The 19,852-nt window shown below is 47.0% G+C and overlaps 1 protein-coding gene across 4 annotated transcripts in view; it reads left to right on the forward strand.

Moving 5' to 3' along the window:
* Positions 1 to 5,949: 5,949 nt before the first annotated feature.
* PACSIN3 (protein kinase C and casein kinase substrate in neurons 3) overlaps positions 5,950 to 19,852 on the forward strand; it is a 30,006-nt gene continuing 16,103 nt past the window's right edge. Inside the window, exons 1-5 of one of the 4 annotated variants that reach the window (XM_069857953.1) lie at positions 5,950 to 5,982; positions 16,489 to 16,566; positions 18,056 to 18,156; positions 18,570 to 18,726; positions 19,481 to 19,716. In XM_069857953.1, coding sequence (XP_069714054.1) covers positions 18,103 to 18,156; positions 18,570 to 18,726; positions 19,481 to 19,716 — 447 coding nt within the window. In that variant the 5' untranslated portion in view covers positions 5,950 to 5,982; positions 16,489 to 16,566; positions 18,056 to 18,102. Of the gene's footprint in view, positions 5,983 to 6,177; positions 6,596 to 16,388; positions 16,567 to 18,055; positions 18,157 to 18,569; positions 18,727 to 19,480; positions 19,717 to 19,852 lie in introns of those variants that run through there. The other 3 variants (XM_069857952.1, XM_069857955.1, XM_069857956.1) reach the window with 3 other exon arrangements.

Raw genomic sequence — 19,852 nt, forward strand, 5'->3', positions numbered from 1 at the left:
GCGGCTGCATCCGCACAGCGCCCCACAGCCACACGCGTGCGCGGGGCGACCGGCACGGACACCGGCGGACAGACGGACACTGACAGACACACGGACGCACACAGGACACACGGACACTGACAGACACTGACAGGACACACAGACGCGCATAGACACTGACAGACACGCAGACACTGACAAGACACACCGGCACACAGAGACATGCATGCACAGACACCGACAGACACACAGACATGCACAGGACACACACAGACACTGACAGACACTGACAGACACACGGACACTGACCGGACACATGGACATACACAGACACTGACAGACACGCAGATGCTGACAGGACACGGACACACAGACACTGACAGACACACACACTGACAGGACACACGGGCACACACAGGCACGCACAGGACACACAGACACTGACAGACATAGACACTGACAGGACATACGGACACACAGACACTGACAGGACACACACAGACATGCACACACAGACACTGACAAGACACATCGACACACACAGCTACACACACACAGACACTGACACACAGACACACACCCACAGATATGCACAGGACACATACAGACACACAGAGACGCTGACAGACACACAGACACTGACAGGACACACGGACACACACAGACACGCACCCACAGACACGCACAGGACATGCACAGACACACAGAGGCACTGACAGACATGCAGACACTGACAGACACACACAGGACACACACGGACACACACAGACACTGACAGACAGACAGACACAGGACACACACGGGCACACAGAGACATGCATAGACAGAAATACATAAGACAAATATAGAAACACAGGACACAGACACGCACATGCACAAGTCACAGACGCACACACAGACATGCACAGGACAGACAGACAAGCACACACAGACATGGGCACACACATACACAGATGCACACACAAACAGACACTGACATGCACAGGACAGACACACACACACAGAGACATGCACAGAGCACAGGCACGCACACAAAGACACTAATACACACAAGACAGACACACAGACATGCACACAAAGACCTGGACACACACACACAGATGCACACACAGAAACGCAGATGCGTGCACACAGATACTGACACAGGACAGACACACAACACAGACACGCACAGGACACAGGAACACACAGACACACATGCACAAGACACACAGACATGCACAGGACACAGACACAGACAGACACGCATACAGGCAGAGACAGACAGACAGACAGATGCACAGACAGACCCATGCACACAGACACGGCCCCCACAGAAGCGGTGCCCCCAGCCCATCTGGGGCAAGGTCACGGGGGTGGCTGCACTGCCCTGGCCCCAAACAGGCAGCCAGGTCTACGAGATGTCCTTGGGCAGCACGGCATTGTTGGTTCTCTGGCACAGGACTTAAAATCTTACCTACTTCAGCAGTTTCCAGAGCACCAAGGGCATATTAAAGCTGCATGGTAAGGGCCCAAAAATACATCAAGCACACAGGAACCAAAACCCCAGGCTATTTTAAAATGCAGCTTCCACAAGAAGACACACCTGGTGTTGGGACCTCAACAGAAAAAACACACTCGGAAGGCAGATGACAATGTCTGGGCAAGATCAACTCAGAGACCATCAGATCTTGCAGGATAAGGCAGACAAGAATGGGGAAGGAAGAGCCCTACTGACACAGCTGAGGTACCAGCACTTCCCCCGTCACCTGCAAAGGTGGCTGCTGTCTGCTTGCTGGCCATGCTGAACAGGGAACCTGATCTGTGGAGCAGCAGGGTCTCGTGCTTCAGGCCCACCAATAACTATATTAGGTAGTTAAGGTCCAGTCATCCGCACGGCTGGCTGTGAACACATTCTCTCTTGTATTAGGAAATGCATAGAAAACATACTAAGAAAAACAATGTAGATCCAGACATCTAGCTTTTCTCCTGAATAGCAACAATACTGTATTAGTTGCTGTCTTATGAAGAATGAGTATCAGAATGACACACACACAAAATTGTAACCACTAGCAGACAACACAAGCTGGTTTTGAACATAAGTCAACTCGATCAGCAAATCTTAAAGTCTTACCAAGCACTTCTGTAATACCACAACATTCTTCTCAGAACATTAGCAGAAAGTAGCAAGAGGAAGAATTGGATGTAGCACTTCCCTTCTTCCCTCCAAAGCCTCAAGGCTTGATTGCCAGGAAGGGAAAATGCTATAGAAAAGATCCTTCTTATCTTGACAGCAATCAACAGTTTCACCTATGGGTCTGCAGAAGTTACCATCATTAGAGGCAGAATCTATGGCGTTCATCAGGAATCACCAACAAAACATCAACTAAATTACATAAATTTTAATCTCTTTTGGTTTTCATATGCTTTAAAAGGGGTACATTTCAAAAATTGTAACTGAAAAAAGAGGCCCAGATACCAACCTTCTTAAAACAGACAAAACCACTTTTATTAATTTCAATGTTCTAGGTATTAATCCCAAAGAAAATTCTGTCACTGTTATCCAAGTTACCTCCAGCGAAGATGCGTACCTCCTGTACCTGCTACATTTGTCTTGCGTGCAGAATGCACATAGAGTAATGTGAGCATTTTCCTCCTGGAGGTATCATGGTTAGCATTTTTCGGAATGGAATAGACTTTTTCAGTTGGAAGGGACCTACACTGATCATCTAGTCCAGCTGCCTGACCACTTCAGGGCTGACCAAAAGTTAAAACATGGTATTAAAGGCACTGTCGAAATGCCTCTTAAATACTGACAGGCTTGGGGCATTGACCACCTTGCTAGGAAGACTGTTCCAGTGTTTGACTGGAGTGTTTTCCAGAGTTTGTTTCTCAGTGGAAAAATGCTTCCTCATGTCCAATCTAAACCTCCCCTGAAGCAGCTTTGAACCATTTCCACACTTATTGGACATTCCTTCCAGCCCTTTCACCAGATTTGTCATCCTCCTCTGGATGCCTTCAAGGACCTTCACACCCTTCTTAAATTGTGGGGCCCAGAACTGCACACAGTACTCAAGGTGAGGCCGCACCCACGCTAAATACAGTATATGCTAAATACAGAAATTTTATCAATCACTAACACCAAGTTTGCTTTCTCCCTGGGGAATCACCAGATATTGTTGTATTTATTATTCATTAAGGACAAGAAGAGTAGGGAGGACACAAACCACACAGAATACATGCCAGTGGCCTGAGGTTTCACAGCTCCAAGTCCGCACACAGCACTGTCTGCACAGTATACTAAGCAAGACAGAGAAAGAGTAATTTAAAAAAAACCCACTTTTTTATATATATATTTACAGTCTCACACTCTTGGAACTACAGTGTGCAGCAAAATCAGAGGAGTATAATTATGCGTGGGCAAGATATTAGTCTAATTTTTAATGATGCCTTTTGTCTGACATACAATTATGTTGAGGCTCTGCTTTAGTTTTGGGATGTGGCTCTCTACCACAGAATAATGCAACACTGTCTTGTCACCGGGTCTGGTAAAGCTATATTGTGACTAAGGCCATCAACGTCACAGTATTTTTAACACTATTAAGTATTCTGCCTCCTTGTCGCCAGGATCTTTTTCCAGAGCATGAATATTTTTGGCTACTTTAGACTGACTAGTGATGTAAAGAGTACCCACACAGTAACTAGGGTTTGGCATGCGTGTGAAAATAAGCCTATACTCCTCTCAAAAGTAAGAAAAAAGCATATGATCCTAAAGAGATAAAATAAAAAGCACAACTATTATGCTATCTGCCTTCCTTCTATCCTGTGACCATTACCGATCTGCCTTGCACCAGAAAAATGAACAAAAATATAATAATATGACCTTGTTTACCTGAGTACCCCATTTTCCCTAAGCCATCTAGTCTTGGAGGAAAGGATTGCAGCAGCCATGCTATGTAGCATGCTCGCTTCGCAACCAGCGTTGGATGTGGACAGGTCCCAGAAGGAAAGCATCTGTCTTAGATGCCCAGCACATGGGGTATCAATATCTAAATCACAACATAGGGCAAATGCTGTATATAAGTTATTAAGGTATGACAGACGTTTGCCTTGTCTGTACTTCATTAATGTACATGAATTAGATAATGGAATTAAAATCTCAGAATATAATTGAATTAAAGAGTATCTTTACCAAAGAGTTGGGGTTGGGGTTTTTTTTAGTAAAACACAAAGTTGATGCTTATGTGCTCAACTGTGATTAACTTTGAAGATAAAAAAAGCATCTTGCATCGCTTTTTGAATGGGTACTCATGGTCACACCAGAGCCTGTCGCGTGTAACTACTTTGCAGGGTCCCCATGCAGCTAAACGTGAACATAGGATTGGCCCCGAAACAAATGTAAGTGGAATGACATCTGCTTTCCAACACAGAAGTTCATCATATATGAAGGTGATTTTTTTTGGCTCCTGTGAAACACGGAGCAGTTGTAAAGTGACAGAAAACATCTCTGGACAAGCTGGAGAAGTGGGCCTGTGGGAACCTCATGAGGTTCAACAAGGCCAAGTTCAAGGTCCTACACCTGGGTCAGGGCAATCCACAGTTTCAGTACAGGATAGGGGAAGATGTGATTGAGAGCTGCCCTGCGGAGAAGGGTTTGGGAGTGCTGATTGATGAGAAGCTTGACATGAGCCAGCAATATGCACTCGCATCCCAGAAGGCCAACCATATCCTGGGCTGCACCAAAAGCAGAGCAGCCAGCAGGTCGAGGGAGGGGATTCTGACTTTCTATTCCACTCTTGTGAGGCCTCATCTGGAGTATTGTGTCCAGTTCTGGAATCCACAACATAAGAAGGACATGGAGCTGTTGGAATGGGTCCAGAGGGGGGCTACAAGGATGATCAGAGGGCTGGAGCACCTCCCATATGAGGACAGGCTGAGAAAGTTGCACCAGTTCAGCCTGGAGAAGAGGAAACTTTGAGGAGAACTTATAGCGACCTTCGAGAACCTGAAGGGGCTACAAGAAAGCTGGGGACAGACTTTTTACAAAGGCTTGTAGTGATAGGACTAGGGGCAATGGGTATAAACTGAAGAGGGGCAGATTTAGACTAGATGTAAGGAAGAATTTCTTCACTATGAGAGTGGTGAGACACCAGTTATCCAGGTGTTATCCAAGTTGTGGCTGCCCCATCCCTGGAGGTGATCAGGCCAGGTTGGATGTGGCTTTGGGCAGCCTAATCTAGTGGGAGGTGTCCCTGCCCGTGGCAGGGATGTTGGAACTGGATGATCTTTAAGGTCTCTTCCAACCCAAACTATGCTATGATCCCAGGGCTGCTCCAGAGAAATGGGGGCACAGATTTACAACTCTTTCCTCTCTTCCTCCTGCAAGGCTCTCAAGTCTTTCCTTTCTTCACCGACTGAATAAACATCACTGCAATCCCACAGCTGGTCCTCGGAGTTGTGTCCCAAGTCACTTGGAAGCAGTCAAAAGGAGAACGGCCAGCAAGGCTTTCCAGCCCTCCTCCTCCAGCGTCACGGGGAATTGCTAGAAATGGAAAATTTGGCAGGCAGATTCCCTAGCATTTGTAAAAAGCTGGTTTCAACTGAAAGAACCGAGGACTTAAAGCTGAGGTCCGGATTATTCAGAGAAAGGTTTCCAGAGGAAAGGGAGGGTGACCGAGCAAAGCCAGCGGGATCAGGCTGGAAGAAGGATGCGAGCTGAGCCGAGGTGGAGCCGCTCTCCAGCCCCAGGGACGGTGACCCGCGAGGACACGACTCCGCCCGGGCGGCAGCGGGGCTGGGGAACCTCCCGCTCCCGGGTGGGCGGCGGGGGCAGCACCCCGGGACGGGGGCTCCCCGCCTCCCCGCCTCCCCGGGCCGAGGCCGCCCGGTAATTGGCCGCGGGGCGGAGGCGGGAGCGCGCCCGGGGCGGCGGGAGGCGGGGCGGCTCCGGCTAAAATAGAGGGCGGTCCCAGCGCTTCCGAACCCAGGTGGCTGGTGCGCGCGCGGCGGAGCGCTGCCCGCGAGGTAAGCGGCGGGGGCGCCCCCCGTGCCGAGCCCCGCAGGTGCCTGAGAGAGAGAAGTTTTGGGGATTTTTTTTTTTTTCTTGCTTCCCCCGTGGCAAGAGGGTGGGTGGGGCGGGGAGCCGGGGCTGCGGGGGCTCCCCCTCCGTCCGGAGCCCGCTCCGCCGGGACAGGGGCCCCTTTGTGCCGCGTCTCGCTCTGAAACCGGAGCCGCGGGGCCCCGGCTCGGGGGGCTCCACGTCGCCCCTGGTCCCGGCCTCTCGGTGTCGGCGCTGCCCTCGGCTGGGTGACCCCGGGGCGGGAGAAAGCTGATAAACAGGGAGGGTATTAGCGAGCCTGAGCGTCCAGCGCTTGAGAAGACGGACTGAGAAGTGCCGCCCCGCGCGCGGGAGGAGGGAGCCACGATCTCTCCGCAAAAGCGATCGATGAGGGAAGCTCCCGTGGCCCGAACGCGTTAACCAGTTTCGCCGCTTTCTGTGCCAACTCTGCGCGCTCCGCTTGCTCCAGTCCCCCAGGCTCGCAGAAGCTGACCGCCCCCGAACGCCTGCGCCTGGCCCTGCGAAGTGGTCTGGCCTTTCTGTTTGCTCTTCGACCAGCTGCGGCTCCTGGAACGGGAGGTGAGACTTTGTCTCCTCCAAATCAATCTCGTTTTCACAAGGGAATTTCTCTCCCTGGGAGGTTTTCTGGTCTTTCTGTTTGCTCCTCACCCAGCTGGGGCTCCCTGCCTCCCGAAATGGGAGGGGAGACTATCTCCTCCAAATCAGTCTAGTTTGTGCAAAGGAATTTCTGATATGATGGTAATTGATTGCCGTGCAGAACCCGAGCAGAGCCTCCACCCTGGAATTGGAATGTCACTGAGAAGTCACAAAGCTTTACGTTAACTCGAGAATAACTTGAGTCATTCTCGGTGTGTAATGGGAGCAGAATGCACGACTGCAGCGTGTGGGCTTAAAATGACAGGATCTAGGTACTCCTCACTCCAGGTGTGAGCTGGTCTCAGGGTGGAGTCGGAGTGGAGCTTCTCCCTCTCCATTGCATAACTGGGCACATTCTTTCAGGCACTGATTTCACCTTTCTGTGAAGTGCACAACATGCTCTGTTTGAGATAGAGGCTGTTCTGCTTTCACAGTGTTTTGTGTCATGAATGGTTCACTAGAAGTTCCTGAAAATATTTACTGGATTGTCCTTTGAGTTGCAGCTTGGAGGGGGATGATTGTGTGAGCTGGGTCAGCTGCTTGCTGCCTTCCCTGTCCTGTGCCTGCTGTATTGTATTGCTTTACTGGCAGGGTTGGTTTTTTTTGTTTGTTTCTTTCTTTTGACCTCTGAGTTTGAGCTTCTCTGGCTTGCCTGCACTTGTTCAAGTAGAGACTGTTGTCTTCTCTGGCTATAAAAAGCGGTAGCTTCACCGTGTCAGCTAGGCATAGGCCCAAGAACAACTGCCCACCTGGAACTCCGTTAGCAATGTGAGTAAGGATTGTGTGTGTTTGGACTGTGCCAAAGTGCCACGGGTCCTTGGCACTCTGTCTGTGTAGCCAAGTCATAAAAGCCTGAAAATCTTGTGGACCCTAGTTCATTTCTTCACAGGGTGATGACTGCTGCTTTTAGTCACTTAAGGTTATTGTGGATAAGAATTAGCCTGAATCTTCTGGGTGAGCTGCCCTGGATGAACACGGGTTTCAAAAAAAACCAAAACTAACAAGTGTCACCACACCAGGGTCAACATCAGCTTCTCTTAGGAACTCATACGATATCCCTAAGTATAGCAGATGCTGTATATTTTTATTCTGGCCATCTTGAGGACTGGAGATTATTCAATTGTTGTTTGAACTATTCGGTCTATGTTATGGCTGACATCCAGGGACTGAACTGGGGACCTCAAAAGCTAGAAGTATCTGCCTGTAGCCTGAATGGAAAAAGCTATGCTCTTGATCAGAGAGCATTAATAAGCTGCCTCTATTTTTGCCATCAGCTGATCAGTGATGTGTGAATTTGGGCTGCTCTTGAGAGTTCGTAGGGAAATGCGTAAACAATAGGAGAGCTGTTTGAAGGACTCTTATCTTTTTAAAGCAGACTTTCTGATCAGGCGAGCTATTTTATCACTAGTGACTCTGTACGATGGGTGCAGAAGGTACTGTATGACAGGGAACTGTGTCAGATTGATTAAAGGAAAAAAAAAAAACCTTAACATTGTAAGCCTAAGGCCTTAGTGGGTGGGACAGAAAAAACTGACTGCTGTATCTGGAAGCTTTCATGATGAATTTGGGATTTTGCTCTTTCAAGAAGAACTTTGCATCCTTGGAGCAGTTAAGAAGCTGTTTGAGAGGTAGCTTTTTGCTGCTACCTTGTGGCATGTTCACTGCTGTAATTTAACATCCAAATACACTCTGACTATCTGGGCCCAAGGTTTCCCTGCAGCACAAAGTGTAATGTCAATGTAAAGAACCTGGTATGTCCACTGTTGTAATAATTCAGCTTTTTTTTTCAGTGGCCAGTACAACACTTTCACGTTCCTTCAAGCTAAAGTGTGGGCTGAAGCTGGGCACCACTATAAGGCTGCGTGTGTGACTGGCATCCTAATCATATTTCAGCCTTCAGTGGTTTCTCTTGGCTGTGAATGGCACGATGGGAAAGAGCACTTCAGACTTGCGGTTGTCAGAATTTGTGTGTTAAATCTAATGGTTGTCACTGGACATTATAGCTTGAAGAGGCACACGAGAGATCACCATGGTACTGTTGGCCTGGATCCAGAGGCGTTAGGCTTGTGGGGGATTTTATGCTTTCTTAGTAGGTGACTATGGTAAGACTCTTGTTTATTGTAACCTGTCAGTAAGTTTTTCCAGGCTAGAGGAGTTAGAATTGCTGCAGGCAACCCACAACTAACAGTGTCAACAAGACCCCAGCCTTCTCAATCCTGTCAGTGCTGTAAGCTGGCCCAAGCTGTGTGACTTCTGTTTGCAGGAAAGTGTTACTTGCCTCTTGGGGATGTGGTCATTTGTTTATAGGTGATTCTCTGTTGGCAGTAACTTACTTCTCTCCCTCAGTATCGCTGCTGCTGAACCAAACCTGTCCCACTCCTGTGCATGCTGAGCTGTATTGGCTACAGCGCGGCTGTGTAGAGGCTTGAAGTAGGCTTGCTCCTGTCTCTGGCAAGAGCGAGAAGCTTTCATGGAGAAGATGCTGTATATTTAACTTCTCGGATGATTCTAGGGATGCGTTTTTGCGTCTTGGTGTTTTCAGTCAGCTGTTCCTTATGCTAGGGCTGCTGATCTGTGGAAGCCTGTGTGAAAGCCTGCTGTTGGTTCCAACAGGCTTCTACCCCAATGCAAGTGAAAAAAACCTATTGTTTTGAGTTGTGGGATAGGAGCTGCTTCAGAAGGCCATTGGGGGAGGGTGGCAAATAAAGCCCACTGGATTGCTGTGCTTTCCATTTTTAAAAAGCTTCCCAGTGTTCTTCCCTCACATGCCAGGTTGAGTCATCAGGTTCAGAAACTAAGATGATTGCTTTGGGCAATAGGCTGAGAAAGTAAGCGGCATTCCAGTGACGCTAAACAGTTAAAATCTGTTCTGTAATGTGTGCCCTTTGGGCTGACTGGCCCATTTGCTTGTGTTCTTCTGCAGTCTTGTGGATAATACCTGGGATATGAAGTAATTGATATTAATAGTCCTGTTCTTCAGCTTGAGATACAAAAATTTGAAGAGGCGCTACTGCTGCCAAAGAGCAGATTCTGTGCATAGTATGAAAGCAGATAAAAGTTGCTCCATGACATGCAGGATAATGAACTCCAGGAAGAATGCAGGAAGTATGATTATCCATGGCGTAGGCCAGTTCCTAATGGCTGCCATTCTTCACCCTTGTTATGTGTGTATATCTCAGGAACTATGTCAGAAAAGGCATTCTTTAAAAATGGAGTACCTCTGAAGTGATAGAATCTGCCAAACTCTTCTTGAACCAGGAGATGTTAGGAAGGTCATCTAGGTTACTGAATGTTCTCTCCAGTCCGCAGAGCAAACGATGCTTTTTTTTTTTTTTGCATGCCTGGTACCATTAAAGACTGTGCAAAGCGACTAGGTGAAAGCTGGTCTATAGTCCTTCCAGTTCATATGGTACTGAAGATTCCCTTGCAGTTGCAGTTTTATGTTGTCTAGATTTTCCTTCAAGGAGGCGGTTCAGTAAACCCAGCTGTGGTGACTAAAGCTGAGCAAAGAGCCTTGGCATTGAAGTGGAGGGACTGACCACAATGTGGGACAGAAGCAGTGGATGTGACCTTTACCTTGTTCTCTTTTGCCCTTGGAGATGTCCTAGCTCTGTTTTATGTTATTCAGGTCTTAAAGACCATTGGTTGTACTCTCTTCTACGGCCTGCTTGGGACTTGGAACTCTGCAGGGAACTGGGTGAACTTCAGAAAGGTCTTGATGATGATCTTCATTCGAGTTCTTGTCTGCATTGTGTGAATATTTGGGAGGAAAGTATTCAAGTAATAAACAGTTGTAGTAAATAAGCCCTTACCATGTAAACCCAGAAAACTGATGCAATAAGGGATAAAGAAATGTGGTCCTTTGAATTCATTAGCCATATGATTTCCACATGCTTGATCTGAATGACAAAGTACTTGCCAACCCTTATCTCCCATTGCCCCTTCCTCCTTATTGCAGCTAATGGAAAAGACAACTATTTGTAAAGTAAAGCCAGAAGTTGCAGAACTGCAGCTGTGTTAAACCACTGAGACTTGAAAATGGGAGGAAGGGGAAGAGAAGTCTGATTGGAGACATCTGACTGCTGTGCAGCCTAGTGAAGCAAGAAACTACCAGAAGCTCAGTGTTAGAGTGAAGCCAACTGGCTTACAGATTCTCTGAAGGTTCTTGAATTGCATTGATTGCAGTCTGCTTCCTTAAGGTTTTTTAATGTGTTCAAATAAACTTGATCCCTGCTCTGGGGGCAGCAAGGTGATTCAATTACAGAAGAACAATCTTCCATTAATGGGGAAGTACAGGAGTTTGCTCTCCACCACCACATCCCTACCTCACATTGTTTCCCTTTTCTTTGCTCAGGGTTGGAGATGAGGCTGGGACATTTTGTTCCATTTGACTGCTGTTCATGTAAGGATCTGAACAAAATAACTTCTTTTTTTCAGAACGCAGTTGGAAGTTGGTGGACTGGCTCAGCCTGCTATTGTGATGAGTTGCCTTTACTAAGTTATAGGCAACTGTATTACAGGATGGACTATTGACTGCTTGCCAGTCACTGAGTGCAGAAAAAACTGTGACCAGGTGAAATGTAGGTTAAATCCTGGAAAAGCTGTCTGTGTTCAGTGCAGAGGAGGGATGTAATGGCTTTGGCTGGAGCTTTAAATGCTTATTTATTGATTATTTAGTAAGAAATAACTTCCAGTTGTTTGAGGTCCCTTCTGATTAAAAGGGAAGTGCTGCTTGCATGTATTTGCTGGCAAGCTTGGTGTCTATTTCCAGAGCCTGATGCAGCAGGGTAGGAAGCATCCTGGGAAGTACCTAGAATGGAAGCAAGCCACTGAAAAGGCTTGGAGCGGGGCAGTAGAGATTACAGGTTCTCAGTGTCTGCATGGGTTAAAACCTTGCCCTGAGAGAGGGGTAAGCCAGGGAGTGTGAGAATTGGGGAAGTGGGCGTGCTGAATGATGTGTAGAACAGGAGCGTGGCTTTCACAAGGATGAGAAAGCAGGCTAGTGTAGTGTTTTTCTGGTAGCTTGAATGTTTGTCTCTTTCTTAAGCTATCTGCTGCTCCTATTTGTAGCTGCCTGTTAAACATAGACACAGCATACATCTCAATATCATTCCAGCAACCATCTTGAACATAGCAAATGAACGTGGCCTGTTGCCCTGTTACAGTATTAGTACCTCATAGTCTGATGCTGATACCCCATCTGCTTTAACTCTCTAGGTATTTGAGATTAGAATAAAATTCTTCATAGGAAGAACAACTAGGGGAACACTAACATAGACTTTGATAGCCCAATACAATCCTTCATTAACATGGACTCGTATTGTTGTGTTAGCCAGGACAGATCTGTGTTCATGTAATGCTAAATAACTCCTACATCATATTGGAAAAGAAAGCAGAATTTACCTTTTCTTTGGTGAAACAATTTCTACCTCGCAACACTATGCTAGCAAGGAATCCTAACCCTTAGATCAGCAGCAACATGTGGTTGGAAGGCTAACCTGCAGCCTCGCCTTCTGAGAACCTAAGAGGGAATAGCTAATGAATATGGATAGTATTTAATTCTGAATGAACATTTTGAAAACAACTTGGGGTAATACACAGGGAGATATCTGTCCTCAGTACATTAGCTTCGTCTGAATGTGAAGAATAGCAATATAAAGAAGCTGTCGTCTGAAGTAGGAGTAGTAAAGCAGCAAAAGTAAAGCAGTAAAGGAGACTCAGGTCAGCCCTTTTAAGTGGAACAGGATCTTGATGATATTTTACTACTGCAGTATAATCATGGAGGATTTTGCTAGTGGACAGTCACATGATCACTAAAGATTCATTGTCAAGGAATGGCTTCTGTTACAGGCTTGCGTGTAGCTGAAGTGACCCTTGTGTGTAGTAAACTGTTCTGCCTGATGGCTCTCTGACTTCTTCCTGGCTTGAGAGATAGCTGAAATCTTTCTCGAAACTGCATTAGGCAGCCCTGGCAGGCTTCAGTCTTTAGGGAGTGGCTGGGAAACACTCGCTCTTAGTCCCTCTTTCAGTCAGGTGACCAGAGCAATAAGATAAATATCTCTAAGGGAAGTTTTGGAGGATCTTCATGTTACTTGGCATCCTCTCTAGCTGTAGAGAAGAACTGTCCCCTCTTCACACAGGTGAGTGCACCTCTAAGTATCAGTGGAGAGCATGTTACTGGGCATCATTGCAGTCACTGCTTCAGAGCTATTGAATGTGCACTTCCAGAGGCAGTGAGTCTGGAAAGGACACCCTGTCTCATGCCCCATTTCATTCTCTCCATCAGGAACCTTCCTAGCACTGCTGTACCAGCAACAATGCAGTTCACTACACTGTTGGAGTCATGTGGAACCTCCTGACTCTGGCTCTGTAGATCCATTCTTACAGCAAGTTAACAGGAGAGAAAAAAAAGAAAAGGCCTCAGCCATTTTTTGAGCTCAGTGGGGTTCAGAGGTTTATTCTTGGCAGACTTAGGAAAACAATTGCTCGGGAGAAGCCTCAGGAGGCAATTGTGTGGTACAGAGAAGTGATGCCTTAGGCATTTTGAGGCTGGAAATTGGGAGTGTGGTGTAGGGGAAAGAGGATCCCTGTGGCTTATGTGCCTTAGGGAAAGGCTTCTGAAGTGAAGAAGAGTGATTATTACTATTAGGTCTAAAAGTTTTATTTGTGGATCGGGACCCTGTTGTACTCATGTTGTGTAAACACAAAATGCAAAGGCATACCTTGTAGCATGTTGCCAGGTTCACACATGTTTTGAAAGGTAAGTTTTTAGCTTGACACTTTGGTCTGAGGGCAGGGATCCATGGTCCGAGATGTGTGACTGACTGGAGCAGGGGTGAGATTAACAACATGGTTAAAGGTGGAAACAGCTCTGCCATGACTGGTGTTTCCCCGAGTGGAGCTCAGTGCTGGTGAGGCAGTCATGAGCAATTCTGCTTTTCTGCAGCGGAAGACCAGAAGCCATTTTTTGATAACTTGTTTGGTTTGTCTGCCTGATGTTGCTGGTCTCAGTGGTGTCTAATGCCCTTGTGAGTATTGCGTGGAGGTATGAATTGAATAGAGGTGTAGTCACTCTCTCCCTCCTCCTTTAGAGAGCTTGTCTTGCAGGAGCTGTGGTGAGGTCTCAAGTAGCTTTTAACTGTGGTAGCTGAAAGAGGGAGGTGGGAAGGTAGGGATAAACATTCCTTCGCTCTGCAAATATGATTTTCTAGGTAGCTGCCTCTAAACAGGTGGCAGTGTCATCAGAAAGAGTCTTGTATGTGGTGCTGACCCACATAACTCTAATTGACCGAATATAACTAGCTATATTGCTTGCACCGTACAGGCTTAGTCAACCCTCTTGAGTCATGTGGTGGCTCTTGCTGTATCAGGGTGTCCACAAAGTAGCCTGGGCAGCTCTGCTTTGCTGTAGAACAGCCTTCTGGCTTTGACATGTATAACTCTTATTTGCCTTTCCTGGCAAATTCTGGTTTCCCCTGGGCTCGAGCTTTTGGTGGCTCACAGCACATGCTGTGTTTTGGCAATAACTAGGCATGAGGGGGTGGAGTGGCAATCTATTTGCTCTCCTAGTGCACAGGGTGACAGCAGCAGCTGTTCTTCAGCTTCTGTGTGCAGTCTGAATTACCTTCCCTATGTCTGCATGCAGATCCAATTTGATCTGCTGACTGACATGGACTCACGGAGTATGTAAAGTCCTGAAAGAGCCTGGCAGAAAAGGGTCCTCCTTGTTCTTTGACCTTTTTGCTTCTACGAGGCTATCTTTTTCTGGACTTCTATAAAGTCTATACAACCCCTATGGAAATATGTACTTGACTGGCTGCAATTCAGGTTGTGGAGATCAGCCTCCAGAAATTTTATACTACTTTATTGTAGTATGCATGTAGCTCCTGCCTAGCTCCTGCACCGATGACTACAATATAGCCTTAAGCTGTATGATACTTTGCCACAGAATATTATGGATGCTAAAAAAGTCATGTAGGTTCAAAAGCAGATTGGAGAAATTAATGGAAGAGAAATTAATTGAGTGTTACTAAATTCATAGGTGCCACATCCAGCTTGGGAAGTTCCTGTCAAGAAATATTTAGAGACCTGGAGAGTGTTTAGGCAGGCATCGCATATGCTTACTCTACTTTCAAGTTGAGGGAATGTATCTGCATTGGCTTCTGCCTACAGAGGCTGTGAAGACCCTTGGTCTGATCCGGCACAACTACTATTATATTTCAGAGCCTGTTGACCAAAGTAATTTGTTTTTTAACTTCTGAGCAAATAAGTAGGTATGGCTCAAACTTACTGTGGAAATCGCAGTAAGAATGGATTTGGGTTTTTTTTTCTTGACTGTCCCTCACACAAGCAAGCACGCTCTGACACAACATTTTTCCACATTTGCCCCTGGATTCTAGCACTCTGTAGTCAGCCTGAATTGGAAACCAGAGATGGAACGCATGTTTGTGATTCATTGCTTCCTGATAAAATGGGGATGGGGGGTGGAAAAAGTGATGCAGCCTTCATGTGTCACATTTAATTTCTGTACCTTAATCAGGAAAAAGAAAGGAAGGATCTAGGGCAGATTTAAGGATATTTTTACAAAACTGTTAATGAAGATTTTTTTTTTTTAATCTTGACAATTTCAGGGACGTGTCATCTGTTTTTCCTAGGGACAACAAAAAGGTCTTTGGACGTTTATGATGATATATAACTTTTTAACCAGTGACCTGGATCATGCAAAAGTGTCCCGACTTATTTCCTCCCACCCCTTCCTCACCAAAGGTCACTAGTCTGTTTGCAGTAACCCAGTCTGCTTTCCTTTCTTACCTCATTTTTTCCTACATTCTTTCACTCCTTCTCCAAAACTGTCCTAATATCTGTCTAAAAATCCTACTTCCTCCTAGGTTTTGCACCTTCTGCTCTCAGCTGTGTTAACTTTTAGTTGCTGTAACCTTCCAGCCTCAGCTGAGAGGATATTGGTGACTGAGCAGAAGTTTTTTTTGCCTTTTTTTTTTTTAAATAAATATACTTTGTATGTTGAAGTAAATCTTCAGGGAAGTGAATGCGAGGTAAACAAAAATGCCTCTTTCTACCTTCACTTCCCTTAGCCTCTTTAGGCCTTTTACTTCCCTTTCCTCTGTGGAAAGTTGATGACGGTCATGATGCTACAATGGCAAAATAAAGTATTTCTGAGAATGTGGTTGCGGACAGCCTATGGGCTCAAGGGACAAAAAAACCTCTGCTGGCAGGGCAATACTCGATGCTCTCCTACTAAAAGGGCTTGAGGCACAGCATGCGTTCTTATGAGTTTTGGGTTTTGATAAAATGTAGAGTTATCAAAACCTTTCTCTTGTACATAAATCCTCTTCACCTTTAGTAACAAGAGATTGGAGAAGGTGTATGTGTTTCTTTCTCTTTTTCTTCCAAAGGCAGCAATGTGTTAAAGTGCAGGCAGCAGTGCATGGAGGCAGTGGGGCTTGCTAAACTGGACACTGTGCATCGAGGGGGGACCTGGCCCCATGTATGGTGCCTGAGGAACGTGCTTGTTTCATAGGTCTTTCTGGCCTGAGCTGTTCCTGTTGCTCAGCTGTTGTGTGATGCTACCTTTCCCGCACATGGGGCTAGATCTTGTGACACAGGGATTTGGCATCTCTCCGATGTGCCAGAATGTGGCATCTCAGGAGACACAGTGGCTGCAGCTGCTATATCAGAGGGTGCCCCTCCTAGTAGCTGGCAGAAGGGGGACATGCCTAAGGTTGCAATGCATCGGAACAGGCAGCATCCCCATGTAGGAGCAGCAGTGTCTAACTGTGCCTATCTCTTTCCTCCAGTCTTTTCCACAGAATCTGAAGAACTTAGGACATACTTGCCACTTGCCCACTGCTCCCCTGCTGCGTCTCTGCTTTCAGGTATGTAGGTACTGGGGACAAGAGTAGAGCTGCATGCCCTGGAAGCACTTGAGATAGCCTTGCAGTCTGCTGAGGAATGGTGGGAAGGGAGAACAAGGACAGCTGGTGGCATGGGTGGAGGTGTTCTTAAAGTTTCGAGGTTTGTGCACCCTGGGTGTCATGTCCCATTTAACAACTTGCTTCTGTGACTGGAATTAAGCACTTCCAGCCTTCTGGAGAAACTCAGAGGGGCAGCATTCACATATTCCTGTTGCTTCCCATGGGAATAAGACTGGGCAAACAGAGCCAAACTGTTTCCTGAAGTAATATAGGAAATTCTTGCTGTCAGTGCTGGGATGCTTCTCTGTGTGGTTCATGCCACTGAGAAGGTGGGAGTTCTGGACTCTTGACCTGATCTTCCCTACTGTCTGGTCTGTGGGCTGGCAGGATGAGCAGATACCTCTCTGGGGTGTGAGGAAAGCTTTTTATAAATAGGAATGTGCAAGAGGAGAAGTGGCAGCAAAGGACATCTCTGCTGCATTAACTCAGTCTTGCCTAGAATGGAGTGGATTGTGTGAGAGTGACTGGGCTTGAGCTTTTTCTTGTTACTCCCTCTCTCATTCCTACACAAGAGCAGCCCAGAGCCTCTCCCCAAGGAATTCAGTGTCACACCCTGTCAGGAACAAACTAGCAGTGCAGACTAATACAGAGGAATGGGCAAAAGTTGTGAGACAACAGAGAATGAGATAACCCTTTTACTTTCTAGCCTAGATTTTGAGCCTAATGCAGTGAGAGTTGAATGTAATGAAAACACCAGCTCCACAGGACTGTTTCTAGGGAAGTAGTGCTGCAGGGTAACTGGCATGTGTGCTGCATTGCCATTTGGCTGGGTACACCCCAGCATGTTTCTGTAGCTCTGCTCAAGCCCAGCTCATCTGGAGGGCAGCTTTTAGGGCTCCTCCTCATTCAAGACATGCCTGCCTGCTGACTGCTTAGCCTTGTTTTCTCCAGTCAGTTGTAATCCCGTAATCCTGAGTCACACTGGGAAGCTAGAGTTGTCTCCATTCACAGAAAAGCTATTTAAAGTTTTTCAAGGCAGATTTCAAATACCTTTTGCTTCCTCAGTTTCTGTAGCTTTTGCTACCCTCTTGAGGGCCTTGGTTAAGAAAGGAATCTCTGCAGAGGTGTCTGGTGGTGCTGAAGGATGTTGGATTCACAAACACTCCCAGTATCTGTACAGCTGAAGTTTGGCAATGTTGTCTTCAGCATCCTTTCCCAATGTGATACAGGTCTGTCGAGGAGGCCGTCTGTCTGCAGGGAGGGAGGGGGCAGGTTCAATCCTGCGTGTCTCTGCTGGATCTGACCATCTGCTGCTGAAGGTGCAATGATGCCAGTACTTGCCTGCAGGGCAGTGAGTTGGGCTCCTCCACCTCTAACAGTCATGGAGAACTGTGCTTTCTGCAAAGGCTCAGCCAGTGCTATGTTGTAAATGACTTTTCTCTCTTCTCAGCTTAACTGAAATCAGCAAAAATTCTCTGCTGCAAGAAAACGAGGGCGATGTCATCAGAAGATGATGCTGGTGGGGAGGCTCCTGGGGGCAGTTTCTGGGAGGTAAGAAAGGATAATCGGAGTGTGAGGGAGGAAGGAATGTCTTCTTACCTCCCACCTGTGGAATTTGGGGGTTGACTTTCAGGTTCCTGAGTGACATATTGCTCTTGGGGAGTGGAAGGGAGGAACTGTGGGGAGGTCCAGTAACAGTGTGTTACTGCAGGGAGGAGGTGACCCTTTCATTCCACAGCATCTGTGGAAGAGAGTTCCTTGTCCAGTTGATGCTGATCTGAGCTGTGAGAGAGGCAAGCTAAGCATTACATCTTCCCTTCACTGCTGTGCCTGCTTGAGAATGCCAGAGGAGGACAGCTGGCTTCAGAAGGGCCTGTGCTACCTCCCCATGCAATGACTGACCTGCTCCTGTCTGTTCTGAGGGAATATGAAAGTATAAATAATAATGTTGCATGAAATTTCAGGCTGGAAACTACAGGCGGACAGTGAAGCGTGTGGATGATGGGTACCGACTCTGCAATGACTTAATCTCCTGCTTCCAGGAGCGAGCCAAGATAGAGAAGAACTATGCCCAGCAGCTAACAGAGTGGTCCCGTAAGTGGAGGACCAATGTGGAGAAAGGTAAAGTTGGCAGGTTGGACTGGGAGCAGGATGCGATCATTGAACTATTCTGTGTGCTGGATGTGTGATGCTGTATCCTTGGAGGACAGGATTCCTTTCTCCAGGAAGGGGGTGACTTTTTTGTCTGCCTTTTTTGTGTGTGTGTGTGGTTTTTGTGGCCAGCTCCCTGATTCACATGGAGGTGTTCTCTGTGTTGTCAGGTATTTGGTTTTAAGAAAAACGGAACTCTACTTGTTTAGTTTGGCAAGTCCTTGGACAGTCCATGTCTTAAATCAAGCTGCGGGTCTCTCATTTTAAGGATGGCTTGCCTGTCTCTCCTCCCTCTACACTCAGAGAATAAGTAATAATGCTGTGATTTAGTGCAGTGGGCTCAGACTGATAGCATCTCAAAGTAACAGGGAACACTGGGGCAGATGTCCCTGCTATTCTGTGAAGCAGAAACTTAGACTCAGCCATGAACTAGTGGTGTTATCTCAGGCCAGATCTGTGAAGAGAATTTCCTACAGAAACCTAACAGGCAGCATCTGAGACCGCTAAGGCTGCTCAAAAGAAATGCTTGTCTCGGTCAGCTGTAACAGCCAGTTTAGGTGCTGCCTGTTGGGACCGTGTGGAAACCAGTCAATGCTGCCTTGTGTGGTTGGGGGAGAGGTAAGGAGGTGACTCCACACTGATAGATCTGTGTAGGAGGAAAAGCATCTACATTCCTTTTGGTGGACAAGAGGTGTAAGAGTCCCTCTTGTGCTTGTTCCTGCAGGTCCACAGTATGGTACTCTTGAGAAGGCCTGGCATGCTTTCCTGACAGCTGCAGACAAACTGAGTGAAATTCACCTAGCTGTCCGGAGCCACCTGGCTGGTGAAGACTCTGATAAGATCAAGGCCTGGCAGAAGGAGACCTACCACAAGCAGATGATTGGAGGCTTCAAGGAGACAAAGGAGGCAGAGGATGGGTTCCGCAAGGCCCAGAAACCCTGGGTGAAAAAGATGAAAGATGTGAGAGAAGTGTGAATGGGGAAGGGAGGGATAAGGGCAGTCAAGCTGGCTGCCTGATTGTTTCTTTGCCCAGTTGCTCTCACAGGGTGTAGCCAGAGTAGTGGAGAATACCAGAGGGAGGGATGTCTTGATGGTC

This window comes from Phaenicophaeus curvirostris, chromosome 5, assembly GCF_032191515.1.
Source record: "Phaenicophaeus curvirostris isolate KB17595 chromosome 5, BPBGC_Pcur_1.0, whole genome shotgun sequence".
In the NCBI taxonomy this organism is placed as follows: domain Eukaryota; kingdom Metazoa; phylum Chordata; class Aves; order Cuculiformes; family Cuculidae; genus Phaenicophaeus; species Phaenicophaeus curvirostris.